Raw genomic sequence first — 19,182 nt, forward strand, 5'->3', positions numbered from 1 at the left:
TTCCATAAGGGACATTAACCCACCAAACCAGACTTTAGCTGAATTGGCTCCTTATTAAGGGATCTTAATCCCAAACCAAGTAGACTTTAGCAACTTTGAGTTTAATTTAAAAACAAGACTTTAGCCTGTGACCACGCCGGGTCGAGGAGGCCCGTACCTCCTACAGTCTGGACCGAATATGAGAATTCCAAAATGTTATCACAGTCAGCTATACCGAGACTCCAGTCCGTCTCCTCTTTGAATTACTCTAAATTTACGTGACATACAAAAGACAATTGCCCACTTCCATAGATAAACTTTAGAGTGTCCAATAACCTATTACAGATTCGATTTAACAGGTTCTGCTCACCCTTTGATATACGGCGCCGTATGGAAGTGAAGCGTTTGCCTCTGTTGTCAGAGGCGCCTTTTCTCTGGGCCTCGTCCAAATTTGTCACCAAAACGTCGGGTGTCACCAAATATTGAAGAATCGTTCTGATATTCTTCTGTGTGTTCGTTTGTGGTGAATCAAGAGGAAAAGATGAGGCAAAGATGAACTGGAATCTTCAGGAGAGCTTTACTGGAATAAGACCTTGGACAGCGCTGGTTCCACCTCTGGCATGCACCAAAGAAGGACAATCAAATATCTCCGTGCTGCCCTATTTATCCCGCATATACAGGGCATCTACATAATATTCTAATTCACTGATGACAATGTAGTTTAACTGTTATCTATTGGTCAGTCGGCTTCAAGAGGGGCAGCGCTAAGATTCAAATCTGAGGGATGAACAGATGTCTGTGGGGGAAAGTAGAATTCTCTTTGTGTAAATTAAAGAACAATAGTATAGTGTAATTAGCTCTTTGATCTGAAGAAGCTCCCCCTGACTGCCCGTCTATGCAAACCCCCTCTCTTCCTTCTTCCTGGCCACAGATGTTTGAGGCTTTGATAAAGTGTATTAGAGTGACTCCTTCACCTATTGGCAGATATGTGTTATCTAGCCCTCCTGAAGAGAGAGACAGACGCTGTATATGCTTGTGTGTATTATCTCCAAACTTTCCCGGGGATAGCCATTTGGTTTACTTGACTTCAGTTACTGGATTAGTTATATGTGTATTGACATTATTTGTTATATTCCAACAATATGCGTCTTGCTCACTCATACCTCTAAGTACAGGTTACTTGCAGCTGATGAGTTTGATTACTTGCCTCAGTAGAAAGTTGTCTTTACTAAGTTTTAGTGAGGATAGTCAACAGAGTAAGCTGGAATGAGTTAAGGTCACTTTTCTTTTAAAGTAAGATATACAATTACATTTTACAGTGTAAACACTGATAATTATAACCTGTTTTTTTATTAATTACCAGAACTTACAGCAGCTACAATGCAGTGAGCTGTTTCGAAGTAATGGAGGATGTTGCCATGTCTGGTTGTTTCTCAGCTATTGTTGATAATTGAGGGTTGGTGATGCTTGTGCCACAATGTTTCGCTGTCTGTTTTGATATCATTTACATCATCATTACAAGCAATTCAGTATGCTGGAGCTGAATTGATGTCCTCAATTTGCAGACTGGTGATGTTTGTGGCCAGTTTTATGGCCCTGTGACGGTCTATGCAGGCATATGTTTAATTTTAGGAACCATCTGTCCTGTTTTTGTCTTAGAATAGATGCATTGACATATTTATGAACAACTCCTTCATGTATTCACAGCCTTTCAGCAACATACTATCTCCTCCTGAGCTGCCACAGATCAAGCAGCAGTATTTCATCCAATTCTTTATAAATTTGCCCTGCTCTGATTTTCCCAGCAGTTCTGACATTTCTCACACTAGAATAATCTGGTAGATATGTTGATGTTATCTTTCCAGCCATACCCAAGTACCCACAAACACCACTGAGACCACGAGCAATCTATGCAGGCACAAACAAACACACACAGGCTAGTGTCAGACCTCGCTGAGCAGAACCCAGACGCCGGAGTCAGACCGAACCACCACGCTGAAACGGGCTGGAGCTCTGCTCCAATCAGGCCCTCAGCTATGCCATCCTCGAACATGCCTAAAGACACACACACACGGAAATGTCTCATACCTTAAGGATGAAGAATCAAGACAAACATACAGAATGTACAGACTATGTGCATTTAGAATGCTGTTAATCGTTTGTATGTTTGTATATTTATACTCTTGTATTAACTGTCATACAACAAAAATTACAAAATTATGAGCTGTTTCACTTTCAACAGCTCAATACTTTCAGCTCATGGTGATTGTTGTCAAACAAAACACCAGTTTGTTAAAAGTAGCACATCTGGCTCACTGATTCACCACAAATCCAAAAGTTGTTACATTAACCCTTAGTGTAAATGGCGCCCTCTTGAAGTATAAAATACATTTGGGGTTAGGCCGCTTTCACACTTTGAGTCTGAGTTTGACATTTTGTTCTACTGTTTCTTTTAACTTTGGTCCTTTTTTAACAGGTAAGGCGCGGGTGTTGGCTGCCTGTTTGGGCAAGGGCGCTCCATTTTCATTCATTCTTTTCCCAAAAGGTTTCGTCAAGCCTGCTCTGTTGTCTTATTGTTCATTTGACCGCATTGCAACCAGTTGATAATGATGACGATACAGCAAACGTGCCATAAAGATACAGCAAAGACAGATAAAGCCATGATTTGATGTGTAGGGTGATTAACTGACAATGACATGATGCTATATGTTTGGATCCCCCGGGACGGAGTCAGAGTCAAACCCTCTGCTTAGGTTGAGGAGAAGCATTGAGATTAATGAGTGGCCCAGTGAGCAAGTGAGTGAGGGAGTGTGGGTGGAGTAGTGAGTGTGGGTGTGGGTGAGTGAGTGCACTATTTACCGATAATGATGAATCCTTTATCAGACGCCTTGTAGGGAGGAGACGAGCCAGAAACCAGTTTGTCTCGCACCGACGCCTGAGGGGAGACACAACCACAACGTGGCAAATATTAAAGTCATTCTCCACCAGTCAGGGTTTAGAGTGAAAGACTCACCCAAATAAACATCCTCAGGCTACATCCTGGGGCCTGTTGTACAAAGCAAGGGCAACAGACCTCAGCCAGTTTTGCATGAGTTAAGCTACATAAATGCTGTCTGCCCTGCAGGTATGGTGACACTATCTCACAAACAAGGTGATTGGTCAGGAGGCGGAGCTTATGCATTACATTACATTACGATCATTTAGCAGACGCTTTTATCCAAAGCGACTTCCAATAAGTGCGTTCAACATAGGTAGATAAAAGCCCAACTAATTTCCAAGACATGCTGCTCTGGATCAGGCTAACCAAACATGGAGCATTATTTACTGTGGCAACAGAGTGAGATCAGAAGTGAGTGAGCTCTGTGACAGCGAAAGAGACACAGAGAGAGAGAGAGAGAGAGAGAGAGAGAGAGAGAGAGAGAGAGAGAGAGAGAGGAAAAAGAGAGAGGGGGGAGAAAGAGACAGAGGGAGAGAGAGAGAGAGAGAGAGAGAGAGAGAGAGACACACACACAAAGAAAGAGAGAGTGAGTGGGGGGAGAAAGAGAGAGGGGGGAGAAAGAGACAGAGAGAGAGAGAGAGAGAGAGAGAGAGGGGGGGAAAGAGACACAGAGAGAGAGGGGGGAGACAGAGAGAGACAGACAAAGAGAAAGAGAGGGGAGGGGGGAGAAAGAGACAGAGACAGACAGACAGCGAGAGAGAGAAACAGACGGACAGAGAGAGATAGAGATTGAGAATGATAAAAGGAGGCCCAGTAAACTAGTCTTGAAAAGTTAAAGGCTCATTAGGTGCTCTTTGTACTTAAGGCGAATTTTGTCTTCTTATCTAATGCTTCTGACTCCTCCCCCTTGCCTCATTGGTGAGGTGTCAGAAAGCAATAGGATCCAACATTTGAAACTCAAAATTTATCGTACAAACTTTGCTCCACAGGGCAGAAAATGGAAAAATAGGTGCATGTCAAAGCAAGGCATGGAATGGAATCGGAATGCCGTCCAACTGGATCTCAGTCTGGCACTCGTAAGATCAAACCTGCCCACAACTTCATTCAATAACTTCACACTTCTCTGCACCAGGAAAATAGACCGCAACCTAAATATAATCAAGGTAGTTTGGAGATACCTCCCATACAAAGTTGATCATTTCAGTCCTACATGATTCGATTGAAACCAATTTATTTGTGCATGTCTGTATCCTCCTCTGTGTGATTTCCTCATGAGCAGACTTGCCTCATACTGTGATTATGCAATGCATCCTGAACACTTCAGAACAATCAATCAGCGTGGCAGATGTGTAAGCGTCCACTCCCAATACAGCAGTTTTACTACATTTGATTTGAATTGGAAACTGCATTGGAATCAGGTCTCTATCTTTAAAGAAAAAAGTAATGTAATTTCTGGCTACATTTGTCGTTGCACCGTGCTGGAACCTTTTATCATTTCTTTATCTTTGTAGTTTTCTCAAAAAACCTAACATTCTGTAAAATCACTTTAACCGCTCTCTTCTTTACAAGTACAAGCAGCATCACCACTGTATGTGAAGGAGCCATTGACACAGTTCAAAGTCACCAGGGATCCTCCTCTGGGGAGCATAGACATCACTACCAAATGCCACAGCAATCTTACCAGTATGTGTTAAGATGAGCTGCTTGTATTTGAATAGTTTCATTCTTAAAAGGCAAAAAAGTGACATCATCTGTAACATGACATTTAACCGCATAAATGGGATATATAATATATCAAAAAAACGATGCTCATACTCCGACCTGTTGCTGTTTGAAGCCTGTTTAACACAGCCTCCTTCTTGTTTTCCACACAGTGATTCCATGTCTGTCTCACTTTACTCTGAGATCACTACAGCGCTACCACTTTTCCCCATTGGTGCGATTCGAAGTGTCGATTGACAAGCACAGAGCCGCGGCGAGGCAGTGAAGAGACAGCAGACACCATGTTGTGAGTGGTGTTTCTTGTTTCCTTGTGTCACTCTTGCCTGAAGCATCAACGCCTGAGATGAAATCTTAGACCTGCTCACCTCCACTCATGGAACTAAAGAACATTCATGCGTACGCACCCAGGTTACTCACATTGCTGGGCAGGACTTCCACCGTGGTGTTGTAGAATTTATCTCCACCATTTTCAAAATTTCCACTCCGAAACAGGTACCTAAAGCAAAGAGGAGGTGTAAGGAAATGAGATGAAGTGTTATACAGGCTGGTTGCACTTTAACGTGCAAGTATGCTGCCAGCTGTCTGTCACATTGTGTTCAAGTGCTTCATCCAGGCTGGAAAATGAGAAGAGCAAGTCAGCAGAGATGGAAACGATTCTCCAGATTGTTGCTAGATTCATGACATCGGAACCATCAATTCAAACTGAATCTTCACCTGCAAAGAGTGTTTGTAAAAAAAAGGAGTTCAAATAAAAATATAAAAAGGACCCAATTTTTCACAAAAGCAATTGGCTGAGTGCAGCAAAACATGAAGTCAGTTTATCAGAAACAAGATGACACCCAGAGAGTGCATACCTCCACCAAGTAGTGCTCCAATTATAACTCCTGTCTTTAGGTGATGTAATGTTATTGGCGATTGGCTTTGCCCCTAAACAAAAATTCAACTTTGGTTCAGACATCTTACATGTAAATGTAGAAGATATCTCCTAGATAGATTTAGGAGATACAAGAAATGGGCCGATGTGAATGGTGATATAAAGCGTTTTTAAAAGAACTTGGATTCTCTGACTTACATTTCAAAACTTACAGGCAGTGTTCCTCCCTGGATCATGATCGACTTGGCAACAAAGTTTCACTGAAATCTGTCAACTGCTAACAGGATCTCTGCCAGGTGAAGGTAAATATTGATTTAACAATTCATCAACCCTTTTCTCATTAAGGCTTCACTCAAATGATCATTTTGTTGTATTGGTCGCTGACAGGCAGTTTTAACTCCATGCCCTGTTAACGGCTTGTTTGTGTTTGTTGTCTGAATCAGGCAAACACCTCAGGACAAACCCTAACCCTTACTCAAACAAACAGCCCCCCCCAAACTGAAAAACAGTACAGTGTGTGTATGTGTCAGTGTGTTTAGCGGGCGTGTCCAGATGTGTTTTCAAATCAAGAGACAACATTATGTATCCATGACAATAGCCAATTGAATTGTGCACAGTAGTAGACAAGCTCATCAAAACTACAAGAGAATGATGTAATCACACATCTGCTAAAGGAGCAGACAAGGACTCACTCAAGACAGGAAAAGCAAGAAGTGACTGACTAGAATGAAAGCAATGTTCCGCCATGTACACGTCACTTTTAACTTCCTGTTTCGCTAGAGAAAGCATCATACACAACGTACGAGTCGTTTCATCCACAACACCACCACATGAACTCACAGTATTGGGTCAGTCATTGGGCTTCTAATTATTTATCTAACGAGTCAAATGTACTTGTTAGTACTGTTATTGTGTTTTCTTCCTTCCTAACCCTAAAGTACAAATTCTCCATACTGTGTTTACTGTGACTAAGTAGTTTTACTTTGATATTTGAGTGTCTCTGAGTGCTCTCTTGCTGGATATTGTTGGATACTGTTTGCTGGCAGCCTTGACACTAGAAGCTGAAACTGGCTGCAGTAAAATGTACAGATGCGACAGGCGACCTTTCTGCTGTCCAGTGTGCTTCTTCTTCTTCCTCTTTGCTTGTGTAAAGAGGCGTGACTGCTTCACCCATATGACAAACATTATGGACACACAGCAGCATCCAGCGCCTCCTTCTCGAGCCTTAACGTCACCTTCATGTCACTGCTACTGTTTTCTGTAAACTCATTCTTGATTAAGGAATAGATTGATTGCCTTATAGACCAAGTTAAAACATGCAAACTGACTGAGTCCTGGCTTGAATACAAAATCGGAGAAACCATGCATACTGACCCGGACACATGGATTGGCTCAGAGAATTGGAAGAGGGCAAAGTCGCCACGCTTGGGTGTAAAAGCCCAGAAGAAGTCTTGGCCTTGGTAAGCTCTGTCCAGGCTGTGCTGCTGGTGATGCTTCAGGCTGCTGCTCAGCTCGGCTGCTTCCTAAAGTCTTTATCCTGGAGGACAGGAAGACACACACACACGTATTGTTTTTGACAAACAAAAGAAGGAATCATAAATACCTGTGACCAAACTTTTTTAGCGTTTGTGCTGAAAGGAGCGCTATTACAGTGAATCAAAATCATGTCATCAGTATCTACACCGATAATCGATCAATCTGGACCCGCAGCCTAGCATGAGGTAGGTTGCCATGTATTTTCTGAAATTTGATGTGTTGTTTGTGAAATGTAATGTGGGCAGATATCGACGACCGGCAGTGCAGAATGCGAGGTGTCACACTCCATCAGTTTTACAGTTTTACAGTACTTTACATATACTTTACATGTGACAAAGACTGAGGCATTAAGGGAAACTATACAGCACTTACTTCTTCATAATGGTTCCTGCTATGGTGTCCACATAGGCCGAGTCCGTCTGATGTTATGGGGAGAGAGAACAACAAGAAATTGAGAGGCACAGGGAGTGTTGTGAAAAGGTTAGTTAATACCTAACCCTAACAGGAGTTATTGAAAGCTTTTTCAACAATGAACAGAATACGGCGTTGAGGCGTGGGGGCGCGTTATCATTGTGCTCATCCCTTCTAGGCCTGTTCTCATTTCACCAGATATGGTGGCTGTGAGGGCGTTGCAGCATCTTACGTTTCACTTTTTCTAACAATCTTGAATGTTAATCAGACAAACACAATCTTTAACTTACACACCGAATAATGACGTTTATTCTGTGTTGTACCAAAGAAACGAGTCGGACAGGTTGAACGCTCTTTTCTCCCTTAGTTGAACTTCTCCTTACAGCTGTTGTCCGATTGGACTGTATACTGTTTGCTGCAAGATATTATCTTCAGAATGCTTAATTAGACATATTAAACACATAAAATGCTTCAAACACACGGATCATTATTTTTCCCCAACACTCCCCACTTGTTGTCATATTTGACAAACCCTAGATGAAAAAATAACAAGGAAACCTTCAACACATATCTATCCCACCTTGTACAGAGCATGTAGCACATTTACACCCAACCCGGGCACTCTGGAACTTGCTTCAGCAACGGGATAATGCAAACGGAGCATAAACACAGGAGGAGCCCACTAGCACACAAACGACCACCTGAGGAGCGGTGATTTGATCTATAATGCGATTTTGGAGACTCATCAGTTGAAGTACGGTCAGTTCAGATTTTACAGCTAAGTTACTAGCTATGGATAAATTAGCAATAGATTGAAGGCGGTTCTTTGTAGTCTCTCGACGCAGCACAAGCTTTCCAACACCGGCCCATTGGAAAAGAGACAAGGTCACCTTCTTCCCAACGGACCGCACTTGGATTTTCCATAACAACTCTAACAGAAAAGGGATAGTGATAATGACGCATCAAACTATTAAGGTTAGAATTAGTTTTTGGTGGATGAACAATATGTTTACTGTGTTTACTTGTGTGTCAAGAGCAGATTTTATCTCATCTTGCATGTCACTCTGTAACCTAGCACATACAAATCTGTGTGTGTGTGTGTGTGTGTGTGGGGGTGTGTGTGTGTGTATAACCTCAGCAACAAAGACAATAATGAGGAGATCTTGAGACTTTAGGGGAGTCAGGCCGAACAGCAAAGAGTTGAGTGTGCTGACCAGGTAGCTCTGCTTCTGACGCTTCACTGTAGGAATGCCTAGCAACGTTGACACTTTAGGAGGAGACACACACACACACACACACACACACACACAGATAGGATTAATGTTATTGGAAGGGATAATCTCAGAAATATCAAAGATTTGACCAGCATTTGATCATTGAGTGCATCTAGACATGTGTGAGAGTGTGTGTGTGCGTAATTTGTCAGTCACTTTCTCTGAGAAATTCCCCTTTAAGACACACCACTTCATTTAATTATCAATATTCATAATAATAACAATTCAACTGTTCATCCACTGTACACTTCAGACCAGCGGGGAAAAGTGTTACTGTTACACTGTCACTCTGGCAGTCAGCATCACATATAATAAATACATCCAGTTCTGTGATTACTCAATATGTGTTGGTTTTTTGTTGACCAGTGACTGCTTACAAGATCACTGAACACTTTTTTTTACTTTATCTCACATCCCAGGCTGGCCAGGACGGGGTTGTGTGACTGCGGGGTTGAGTTGGGTCTCTGGGTGGGATGTCATCTCTTTCTTTTTGTTTTTTTGTTTCTCTCCGATTTATACTAGCCTGCATTGCTGTTTGACTTCATCCTGTAAAAACTGTATTTACCCTATGAGATTTATCGCAATTTCAATCTACTTGTATTCTACTTCAGGGTCTGCGTATAAAGTTTGACAACAACAATAGTAATAATAATACAGCCTACCTTCTTTCTCTCTATCTCTTCTTTTCCCCCTCTTTCTGTGTAAATAATGATCTCCAAAATATCCTATAATTGTATGCGCAATGTCATGTAAAACGTTTGCTTCAATAAAAACAAATGTTGATAACAAGCAAACCTCATGTCCTCCATGCCGCCAGCTAAGCTTTGAGTGAACGTAGTTGGATGGTATGGAGGCACATGACTGAGGGGGCAGGTCATAACCGGCAGTAACCAGCAGTAGCTCAGTCCATAAGGGACTCAGCTTGGGAACGGGAGGGTCACCGGTTTGAGTCCCCATATGGACCAAGAAAGTGGACTCTCAGCTGGAGAGCACCGAACCCCCAACTGCTCCAGGGGCGCGTATCATGGTTGCCTGCTGCCTGTGCTCCCTCAGTAAATAGTGTGTGTGTTGTGTTACATATGTGAGGGGCACATTGCATGGAATTTAAAAAAGCACACACTGGTGATAGCCAAATTATCTGACAAGAGCAAGATTAAGTCGGTAAAAGGAATATACTGTATGTATATATATATATATGTCAGTTTCCATACATTTTTGGTGAATGGCTGAGCACTCGTTGCCATCGTCCAGAGTAGCGCAGACCTCCAGTCATGTCTCCCACCTCCCACTGCTACAATTTTCTAAAGCAAAGAAGATATGTAAATGAAATGAAAAGCAAATGCTGGACCCCTGACCAATATTTCTGTCAGGTTTGGAAGGAGGTGATTGGAGAAATGGTACTTGTTGTATTGACGTGCATACATGTACATACATACACACATGTGCTCTCCAATTATAGCATTATTAATAAAATTTAAATATACATTATATATGTACAAGTCTCTAAAAATGAGAAAGCTTTGTAGCCGCAGCCATAATATGGAATCGATAGGATGAATACAGCGAAACCCTGAAGTCGCACATTTAGGCCATGTGTGACAAGTCAGTTTTCATATTATGGCAACAATGTCTTTGTGTGTGTGTGTATACACGTGTCTATTTTATGTTTTTTTCTGTACCTCCATGGCGTCCCTGTCCCAGGGCGACGTTGGGTTTGAGGCTGTCTGGATGATGTGTGAGGTGGGGCAAGTAGAGGAAAACGTTGGGCGTGAAGAACCTCTTTAGGCCTGAATCAACATGTCCACAGAGAGAGAGAGAGTGAGGGAGTAGAGGTTTTTGGGTGAATTCACTTCATTTTAAGAGAGAGATGTTTTCTTTCTGTCACTAGCAAAGGAAGAAACAAAACACAACACATTAGCAATTCAGACCTGCAGAGATGTTGGTGCTGGTGTTACTAGTGAGCTGGCTAGAGTTCTTCAGCTGCTCCAGGACACGACCCAGATCCTTACTGACCTGGCCTCCCAACTCCTCAGCTGCCAGCAGACGTGCATACAGGGTCTGCAGGCTACGTGACGCCTCTGAGACACAAAAACAAGGGAGAAAGAAGCTCTGAGAGCCATCATCTCTGTACATTGTGTGGAGGCTGTCTTCTAATGGAGACGCAAAATGTCTCGACTCTTCATTGTTTCAACAAAAAGCAAACATTTGGTTGACCTTTCATCCATTGAAATCACCTGCAGCCACACTGTGAAACATTCCAAGCTTTAATCAGTCGCACTGCTCTGTGGATGTCACACTTTCAGTTTATCTGAATTTTTTATCGTGACCACCAGCAGCCATGAGCATCACAGAAACGAACAAAACAATGCAATGGACTACAACCGACACACTAAAGACGCAGTGTTTCTGGAGATCGTTATTTATACAGAAAGAGGGAAAAAAGGAGAGCGAGAAATAGAGAGAAAGAAGGAAGGCTGTATTATTATTACTATTGTTGTTAAACTTTATACGCAGACCCTTAGGTAGAATACAAGCAGATTGAAATTGCAATGATCTCATAGGCTAGTGGTTCTCAAACTTTTTACATTGGGTACCACCTCAGAAAATATTTGGCTCTCCAAGTACCACCACTATGGCCGATGTTAAAATACAGTAGCGTAGGCCGACCCTCTTCAGCTGCTATGCCAAATTCACACAGGAAGCAAATTTATTCCTCATAAGAATATTATTTAATTTGACCTTTGTCAGTCACAGCCACATTATACAAATTGGTACTAGAACTCTCTCATATGAAAAATCTCCTATATGGGGCAGGGGGCAGTCCCTCTTACACCCACAGTGTGTTCAAACACTCACACACACACACACACACACACACAGCGCATGTGAGAACAACTGTACTTCAAACACACAGCATTTTGGCAACTATTTATAACTCTTATAGGCCTGACAGAAGCTGCACCATCATGCTCATATCTGACATAAACAAGTAAATTGGCAAAACTTGCATCATCAGTAGTCTCGTCCAGTTTGATGGAATAATAGCGACTATTTTTAATGCCTTCAATCAGTGTCTTCCTCACGTCATCTGCCATGGCTGTCATTTGAAAGTGGCACCAAATTTAACTGTTTGGCGATCTTCTCGCCACACATAATGTGTACCATCTCTTTTCCTAATTGTAAACACAGCTGTTCACCCATTGTGTGCGGCTTACCTGCTTTCGCCACGCGGAGGCTGGCACAATAAGAAGCCTCCTGTGCCTTAACCACAGATGCACCACGGAACTGAATTGCGCACTAGGACTGCCTCAGTTCATCACGTTTGCGTACAAAAAACTCCACTGGTTTGTCTTTCAGCATTGTGTGTTTTGTTGTAAGATGCCGTTTGAGATGCGATGGTTTTATGGACTCATTGCTGAGATCATCACCACATATACACACACTGTGGCTTTGGCTCATCCTCTGTCCCGCTCCAGCTGAATCCAAGGTTGATATAACTCAGGTAATTCTTCCGTATTGTTTTGCGCTTTTTGCAGCCAGCTCCCAGTGCTGAGGACACTTCACACTACTTATGTTGCTGCTAACGTTCGCACTCCGTTCACCGTCGTTCAGGCTGTTTAAAATATCCTCCTCCTGATCCGCAGACTTCGTCCTTTTAGTTCCCCTCTGGAGCCACGACTTAAGTGGATTTGGATCGCTCATACTTTTTTCCCCCACAGTTAAGTTTAGCCTGTAGTAGTCAGCTAATAGTTGACGTTTGCACTCACGCCACTAACCCTAACCCTAACCCGTAAGGGGTAGTAGTGTGCCATGTGCAAACATCTATTTTAAGTCGCATTTCAATTTTTTTCATGGTTCAGATTTTTTTTTCTTCCACAGCGTACCTCAGCGTACCACTGGTGGGAGCCGTACCACAGTTTGAGAATCACAGACATAGGGTAAATACAGTTTGTACAGGATGATGTCATAGGGATACAGTGTTGTGGGATGATGTCAAATAGCAATGTAGGCTAGTACAAATCGCATCATAGGCTGTGGTGAAGAGAAGGAGAGAAGAGAGAAATAAAAAACAAAACAAAGAGAGGACATCCTACTCCGAAACCCATCCCAACCCCACAGTCACACAACCCCGCTGGCCCGCCTGGGATGTATAAGAAAATGAAAAAATATAAAGCAACTGCTCTGGTGTTCTGGTAATCAGTCACTGGTCTGGCAGTGTAGCTTGTTTCGGTAACACATGCATTTCATTTTGAGGCCTGATTTGTTCAACTTTGCTGAACTTTGAAGGCCTTGTAGGCTCTAATTATGAATATGATGTTCTAAAAGTGTCATAGTAAACACCATAAAGCGAATGTGTCATGATACTGACTCTCAGACGTAGATTATGTGAATGTAAATAAATGTATTCAGACATGTAAACATTGTCATTGAAGTGCATTTCCTCGATGTACAACCTTAGCATTTATTTTTCAGCAAACTGGCATCTAATTATATTAGTGTTACATTCACGTTTGCTTTAATGTCAATATAGACGTTTACTCTGAGTAAGTGGGAGAATGTTAGCGTTGTTTGTGGTCCCTGGCAGAGCTGTGATGTCATCAGTGATTAATGGGCATCAAACTGAGACACGGGTTGAAAACATTTTTGGTGGGTAGATGTATTCAGTGTCCCATGACCTAAGTCAGTGGTTCCCAAACTTTTTCTTCCGCGCACCACTCGGTGAAGTCTTCAGGAGTCATTGTAGTCGTTTGAACTGAGTCAGTGTCTCAGGTAGAGCGCATGCTCTGCATGTATGAGGCCCGTCCCCCGCTTCTCCCCGTCTTTTTTTGCTATTTGTTTTTATCGAAGCAAACACTTTACATGACATTGCACATGAAATTGGAGGGTATGAGATTTTTATACAGAAAGAGGAGGAAAAGGAGAGAGAGAGAGAGAAAGAAGGAAGGTTGTATTATTACTGTTGTTGATGTTAAACTTTATACATGAGAGACAGAGAGAGACCGAGACGGACAGACAGAGACAGAGACAGAGACAGAGAGAGAGAGACACACACACACACTCTTCTAATGAACGTCACATTATTCAAACTTGTTTCTCAGATGAGATTTTATTAAAATGGTCAAACATCAAATCAAAGTTAAAAAAGGAAATGAACACAAAATTCCAGCAGCATCAAAAATGACATTTTATCCTGAAACCAAGATGTGATTTAACTGAACAAACAAAAGAAACTCAAAGTTGGGTCATGTTTTGAGGCTTGACCTTTGACCTTTGACCTCCAGCCTTGGCGTGCAGCGTGGGGTCGATCTGTTGGGGTTTCAGTCCTCTGGTAGAGAAGAGTCGGGCGGCACGCTGGCTCAGCGTCCCCCCGCACTTCAGCCCTCTGGACATCAGCTCCTCCTTCAGGACGTCCAGGCCGAGTCCCTCCAGCTCCTGAGCCGAAGCCACACGGTCCAGGTCCACCGACGCCCGCACGGCCTCCTGGGACGCAAACCCAGCACATTAGGCACACAACCAAAGTTCAGACGGCAGATTTAACCAAAGGAAACAATGAGTCAGAGACACAGATGGACAGACAGACGTCCATTGTCCCGCAAGCACTTGAGGAGGACGGAGGGGACGGCCTGCATCGCCATCACGCAACCTCAGGTCACGCGTGTGCCGGTCCTGATAAAACTCGGCCAACTTCAGAAGGACCAAAGCCTCATTCAGTTCATTCATGTGTGTGAGCTGCTCTGACCTGCTGCTGGACTCCTGGAGCTTCTGCAGGTGGCGAGGCGACGCTCTGGATCTGAGCAGAGCTGCTGGAGGACGTCGCACAGGCACTGAAATAGAGCAGACATGTGCTTTTATTTTGAAAAGCCTCAACACGGACATTCCCATTTCCAGTAAAACAAACCATTTTTCACTTATTTCATTAACTTGCACATTTTCACATCAATCCAATCAGAGTCAGTTAAAAGCTACAGGCCACGCCCACTCCATCTATTACATTTAACCCTTCAGATTTAAAGCAATCAGGCACACATCTTTACACACAGACAAAGCAAAACCAGGAGACAGACTTCAGGAGCCACTCCATGTTTTACTCTGAAACCAGAATGTGCAACTCTACCTGCTGCTCTGTGTTTCCTCCGACCCTCTCTGCTCCTCTTCCTGTGTCTGCTTCTCTTCTTCCTGTCTGGGCCCCTCCTCTTCCTGTTTCTGCTTCTCTTCCTCCTGTCTGGGCCCCTCCTCTTCCTGTTTCTGCTTCTCTTCCTCCTGTCTGGGCCTCTCCTCTTCCTGTTTCTGCTTCTCTTCCTCCTGTCTGGGCCCCTCCTCTTCCTGTTTCTGCTTCTCTTCCTCCTGTCTGGGCCTCTCCTCTTCCTGTTTCTGCTTCTCTTCCTCCTGTCTGGGCCTCTCCTCTTCCTGTTTCTGCTTCTCTTCTTCCTGTCTGGGCCCCTCCTCTTCCTGTTTCTGCTTCTCTTCTTCCTGTCTGGGCCCGTCCCCTTCCCGTTTCTGCATCACTGCGCTGACAGTGGCTGTGCAGGTGGAAGTGGACGGCTCCTCCTCTTCCTCCTCTGAACTGGTCATGGCGTCCAGCTCACAGTCGCCCATCCTGCAGACAGACAGGCGGTTAAACATCTTCAAGGTGTTTTGGGGTCAAATGTTTTTGGGAGTTTCTCACCACAAACACGCCGTCTTCTGCTTCTTCTTGGCCGACTCGTCCCTCTGACCGGAGTTTGGTCGCTTGGCGTTTCCGCCCTCGGCTTTGGCCCCGCTGTCGGACGATGCCTGCAGACCTTTGAGCACCGAGTCCTCCAGGCGCTCCGAGAGGTCGTGACACTGCTGTTGGTAGTCCGTGTCGGTGAACTGGTGTTTGGGCTCGGCCAGTTTCCTCTGCAGACGCTCCAACCGCCGCTGCTCCTTCTCCGCCTCGCGTTCCGTCTGCTTCTTCAGCCACTCTGCCATCCTGAAACCATGGCACACTCGTCACCATGCCAACAACAACGGCCACAAAACCGGCAGCAAACCAGTAAAGCAACCATCTAAATACAATGATTCAGACATGAACAAGACCAGATCTCAACATCAATGTGACATCAGAGAAGCTGAAGTGTGTGTGTGTGCGTGTGTGTGTGTGTGTGTCTTTCTGTCCTGTCCTCTATGTCCACAACTGTCTTACTCTTTTTCATGGTTGACGTCTCGCAGGCGTCGGCCGCTCAGATCTCTGCACGCTTCACGGTTTGTGGTTTTCTCAATCTGAGCTCCCAGAGCTCGCAACATGGAGCCGAAACCTACACACACACACACGCACACACACGCACACATTTTTGAACTGTGAACATCTTTAACACTTTGTCCTTGGTGGAGGTTTGACCTCTGAGGTCGGGTCAACGCTCACTGAGTGAAAATGTGATCAGAAGATTTGCACTGGCCTCCTTTGCCTCCATGGAGGCGGGGCTCCAGGTGATAGACGGCTCCATGCTGCAGGGCGTCCTCAGGGTCTGAAAGCCTGCCATTTGTCTTGATGTAGAAATCCACAGAGGGAACTCCCTGCAACACACAGAGCACATCAGTCTCCCATAGCAACCACCTACACCACATCACACAGAGCACATCAGTCTCCTACAGCACAGGTCTTCAGGGAGTCCGAAATTTGTGGTTGATAAGACAATTTTTTATATTCTTTTTATTTAAATTTTTTCTTTCAAACCAGTTTCTTCCCCCTCAAATTTAAATGTCTTTAAATACACATTAACATGACTCCAACATTGGGCAAATTGGGGAATATTGAGAGAATTCTGAGAAACCCCGCGGTCATCGTTTTGTAAAACTAGAGAAAACCAGAAAAGCCAATATCTTGGACAAGGAGGAGCTAGGGAGCTAAAATTTCAGACCCAACCTCCAGGCGGCAACGGCATCATCTACTATATGGCACTAGAATCCTTTGCTGCAAATTTTGATCAAATTCGGGAAAAATGTCAATGTAACCATGGACTAAATGGGTCGTTGTGTAAAAAGCCCATATTTTGGCAGTGGAAAGTGCCTGAGCGCTATGATTGAAACAGAAATAGTGGAAATAGCTCAGCTGGGAGAGCGTTGGATTAAAGATCTGTTAGACTGAAGATCTGTTAGACTGAAGATCTGTTAGACTGAAGTTAGACTGAAGATTCTATCATCTCGATTTGACGCATTTGAGAGCGCATTTCTCTCTGTTGAATTCATATCTTTGTAGATCTGACTTTGAAAGCGTCGGTGCCTCTCCAGCCCGAACCTCACTGCAGTCACTGAATAGCTTAGAGCTGAATGCACAATACAAGATATAGAGTAGGGGGTCCCTGCTCCATCTCTCCATCGATTTGGGGGTCCTTGGCCTGAAAAACGTCTATGACCCCTGTCCTCTAACAACCACCTACACAATGACATGGAAACCCACGAAAAGCCTGTCAAACTGTTTTCTAGGCCAAATGTCTCCAAGGTTTGGAGATTCTTTTATAAATCAAAATGGAAACTAATGCAGCCACAACCTTCCGATCGGTTATTTCGGCTTGGATCGATGCAAACTAACACTCAAATACACTCAAACACACGAATCCGATCAATAGCGGCTTTAGAAATCTGATCGATAACGACTCTAGATCTCTACATTCCGTTTGTTTTCTGCTTCTTCCTCGTTTCGTAGCTTTTCTTTAATAAACAGCGAACCGGAAGTTAAACTAAGCGTGTGCGCTGTAAGAGTGGCTGCTTGTCAAACAAACCCGGATATTCAGTCTCATCTCACCTGCAGATAAGTGAAGCGCTGCTGAAGCTCTTTCACCACAGAAGCTTCAGGGAAACAGAGAAGCTTCACTCCGCCGGCAGGCCCGCGCACGAACACCTCCATGTTGTCTGCTTCACTACGGCTCGAGCTGCGCTTCTTCTTCTGCATCTACTTCCTGTCCGAAGGAAGGCCGCGGCGCAACGCCGCCCCCCGCCGGCTGTTTGTGAAACTCCATGAAAACACAAACAAACAGTATGTATTGATGGTATTTTTTTTTAAGTTTTTTACTTTTAACGCTCTTTGCCATCATGAAATTAATCATCTCTGGTTGTTGTAGGAACCAAAGAAGAACTAGATTTAGTCATGAGTAAATAGGAATCATTGTTGTTGTTATTGTTTGTTTGATGACGTCACTGTGGTTATTGGTGTAGTTTAAGAGTCTGACCCTGTGTGTAATGTTTTTTAAAGAGCATTAAAATAAACACAAGGAAAGTTATGTGGTCTCATCGTCGGTCAGTCTCATCTATGCTGAAGATGAGGCCACTGCAGGTGTACAAAGGATTGTACTTAATCATTTAAAATGGGTAACCCTGATCATCCTCTCCATCACCTGCTGGACAGACAGCGGAGCTCCTTCTCTAAGGGATTGATCCAGCTTCGCTGTCACAAGGACCGATACGGGAGATCCTTCCTGCCTGCTGCTATGTACCTTTACAACTCCTCACCTCTGTCTGATAGAGAACACTCTGCCCCATAGGCTTTGTTTAGGTCACATCCCCTCTTTCTGTCCTTAATCAGTATTTTGCATTTTTACTGCTTTATTCTGTTCTATTTATTATGACTGTGTTTTTATTTATTTACGACTGTGTGTGTGTGTGTGTGTGTTGTGTTTTCATTTATTCTAGCGTGTTTAACTGTAATGCTGCTGTGACAGAATAATTTCCCAGGTTGGGATCAATAAAGTATATCTATCTAACTATCTATCTAATCAACAGAAATAAATTCTTAATGGGGAACAAACGTAGAGTGATGGTCATGTTCTACTTCATTTCACCACCAGGTGGCGGAGTTTCTCCTGCGGGACAAGCCAGGGCAGTGGTGCATTGTGGGACGGTGCAGACATGGCGTCCTTGTCTCTCGCAGCGTCCAGGTGGCGGTGCGCTTCATTCCGGTTTACCGGATCCGCTTCCCCGTTTATCACCAATCGCTTCTGCTCAGAGTCCAGCGGGGCTCCAGGCAGCGAGCCGCCCGCCGTGGAAAAACCCAAGTCCGGCTTCGCTGCCGCCTATGAACTGCAGACGGAGCTCCGCCGGGAGGTGGAGAGCGGCGGAGCCGGGCCGTGCGGCTCCCCCGGCGGCCAGGAGGAGAACTTCAGCTCGCTGCTGCGGGCCTCCCCGCTGATCCAGATGGGTCCCGCGAAAGACAAGGTGACTTTATATACACAGACACACACAGACACACACACACACACACACACACACACACACGCATGGCAAAAACTTTTTGTGTTCCAAACTCATTTGTTGTTGGTGCTGATCCGTTGTGTTTGGATCAGATGTCTCATTTGAACATGGACTCGCTTACAGGTCTTGCTGGGCCGGATCTTCCAGGTCCTCGGGGACGACCTGTATGTGGACTTTGGAGGGAAGTTCCATTGCGTATGTAAGCGTCCAGCAGACGGAGAGAAGCTGCATCGCGGCGTCAG

At 44.2% G+C, this 19,182-nt stretch overlaps 2 protein-coding genes and 1 pseudogene across 3 annotated transcripts in view; 1 reads left to right on the plus strand and 2 right to left on the minus strand.

Annotated features, from left to right (window-relative positions):
* Nucleotides 1–1,922: 1,922 nt before the first annotated feature.
* Nucleotides 1,923–12,546, minus strand: LOC143017403 (uncharacterized; annotated as a pseudogene).
* Nucleotides 12,547–13,822: 1,276 nt separating this feature from the next.
* Nucleotides 13,823–17,660, minus strand: sde2 (SDE2 telomere maintenance homolog (S. pombe)). Of its 2 annotated transcripts, none has more exons than XM_076172093.1 (7): nucleotides 17,499–17,660; nucleotides 16,153–16,270; nucleotides 15,900–16,011; nucleotides 15,405–15,686; nucleotides 14,850–15,332; nucleotides 14,475–14,559; nucleotides 13,823–14,215 (listed from the first exon to the last, which is right to left on the minus strand). In XM_076172093.1, the coding sequence occupies exons 1-7, from the start codon at nucleotides 17,643–17,645 to the stop codon at nucleotides 13,967–13,969; spliced, it is 1,476 nt and encodes a 491-aa protein (XP_076028208.1). In that variant the 5' UTR covers nucleotides 17,646–17,660; the 3' UTR covers nucleotides 13,823–13,966. The 2 variants fall into 2 exon arrangements, with proteins under 2 accessions (XP_076028208.1, XP_076028207.1); XM_076172092.1 differs by having other exon boundaries at nucleotides 15,402–15,686.
* Nucleotides 17,661–18,437: 777 nt separating this feature from the next.
* Nucleotides 18,438–19,182, plus strand: part of mrps28 (mitochondrial ribosomal protein S28) — a 1,018-nt gene continuing 273 nt past the window's right edge. The window contains exons 1-2 of the mRNA XM_076172102.1: nucleotides 18,438–18,904; nucleotides 19,064–19,182. The exon at nucleotides 19,064–19,182 is cut by the window's right edge and continues 273 nt beyond it. Coding sequence (XP_076028217.1) covers nucleotides 18,599–18,904; nucleotides 19,064–19,182 — 425 coding nt within the window. The 5' untranslated portion in view covers nucleotides 18,438–18,598. The remainder of the gene's footprint in view (nucleotides 18,905–19,063) is intronic.

Source organism: Genypterus blacodes, unplaced genomic scaffold (genome assembly GCF_046128005.1).
Source record: "Genypterus blacodes isolate CSIRO-AG114 ecotype Tasmania unplaced genomic scaffold, CSIRO-AGI_Gbla_v1 ptg000282l_1, whole genome shotgun sequence".
NCBI classification, from domain to species: Eukaryota; Metazoa; Chordata; class Actinopteri; order Ophidiiformes; family Ophidiidae; genus Genypterus; species Genypterus blacodes.

Coding starts and splice junctions, on each gene's coding strand:
- sde2 (XM_076172092.1), bottom strand. CDS start 17,645: ATGCAGAAGAAGAAGCGCAGCTCGAGCCGTAGTGAAGCAGACAACATG. Junction 15,687..15,899: donor GACGTCAACCATGAAAAAGA/GTAAGACAGTTG, acceptor CCATGGTTTCAG/GATGGCAGAGTGGCTGAAGA. Junction 15,333..15,401: donor CAGAAGACGGCGTGTTTGTG/GTGAGAAACTCC, acceptor GTCTGTCTGCAG/GATGGGCGACTGTGAGCTGG.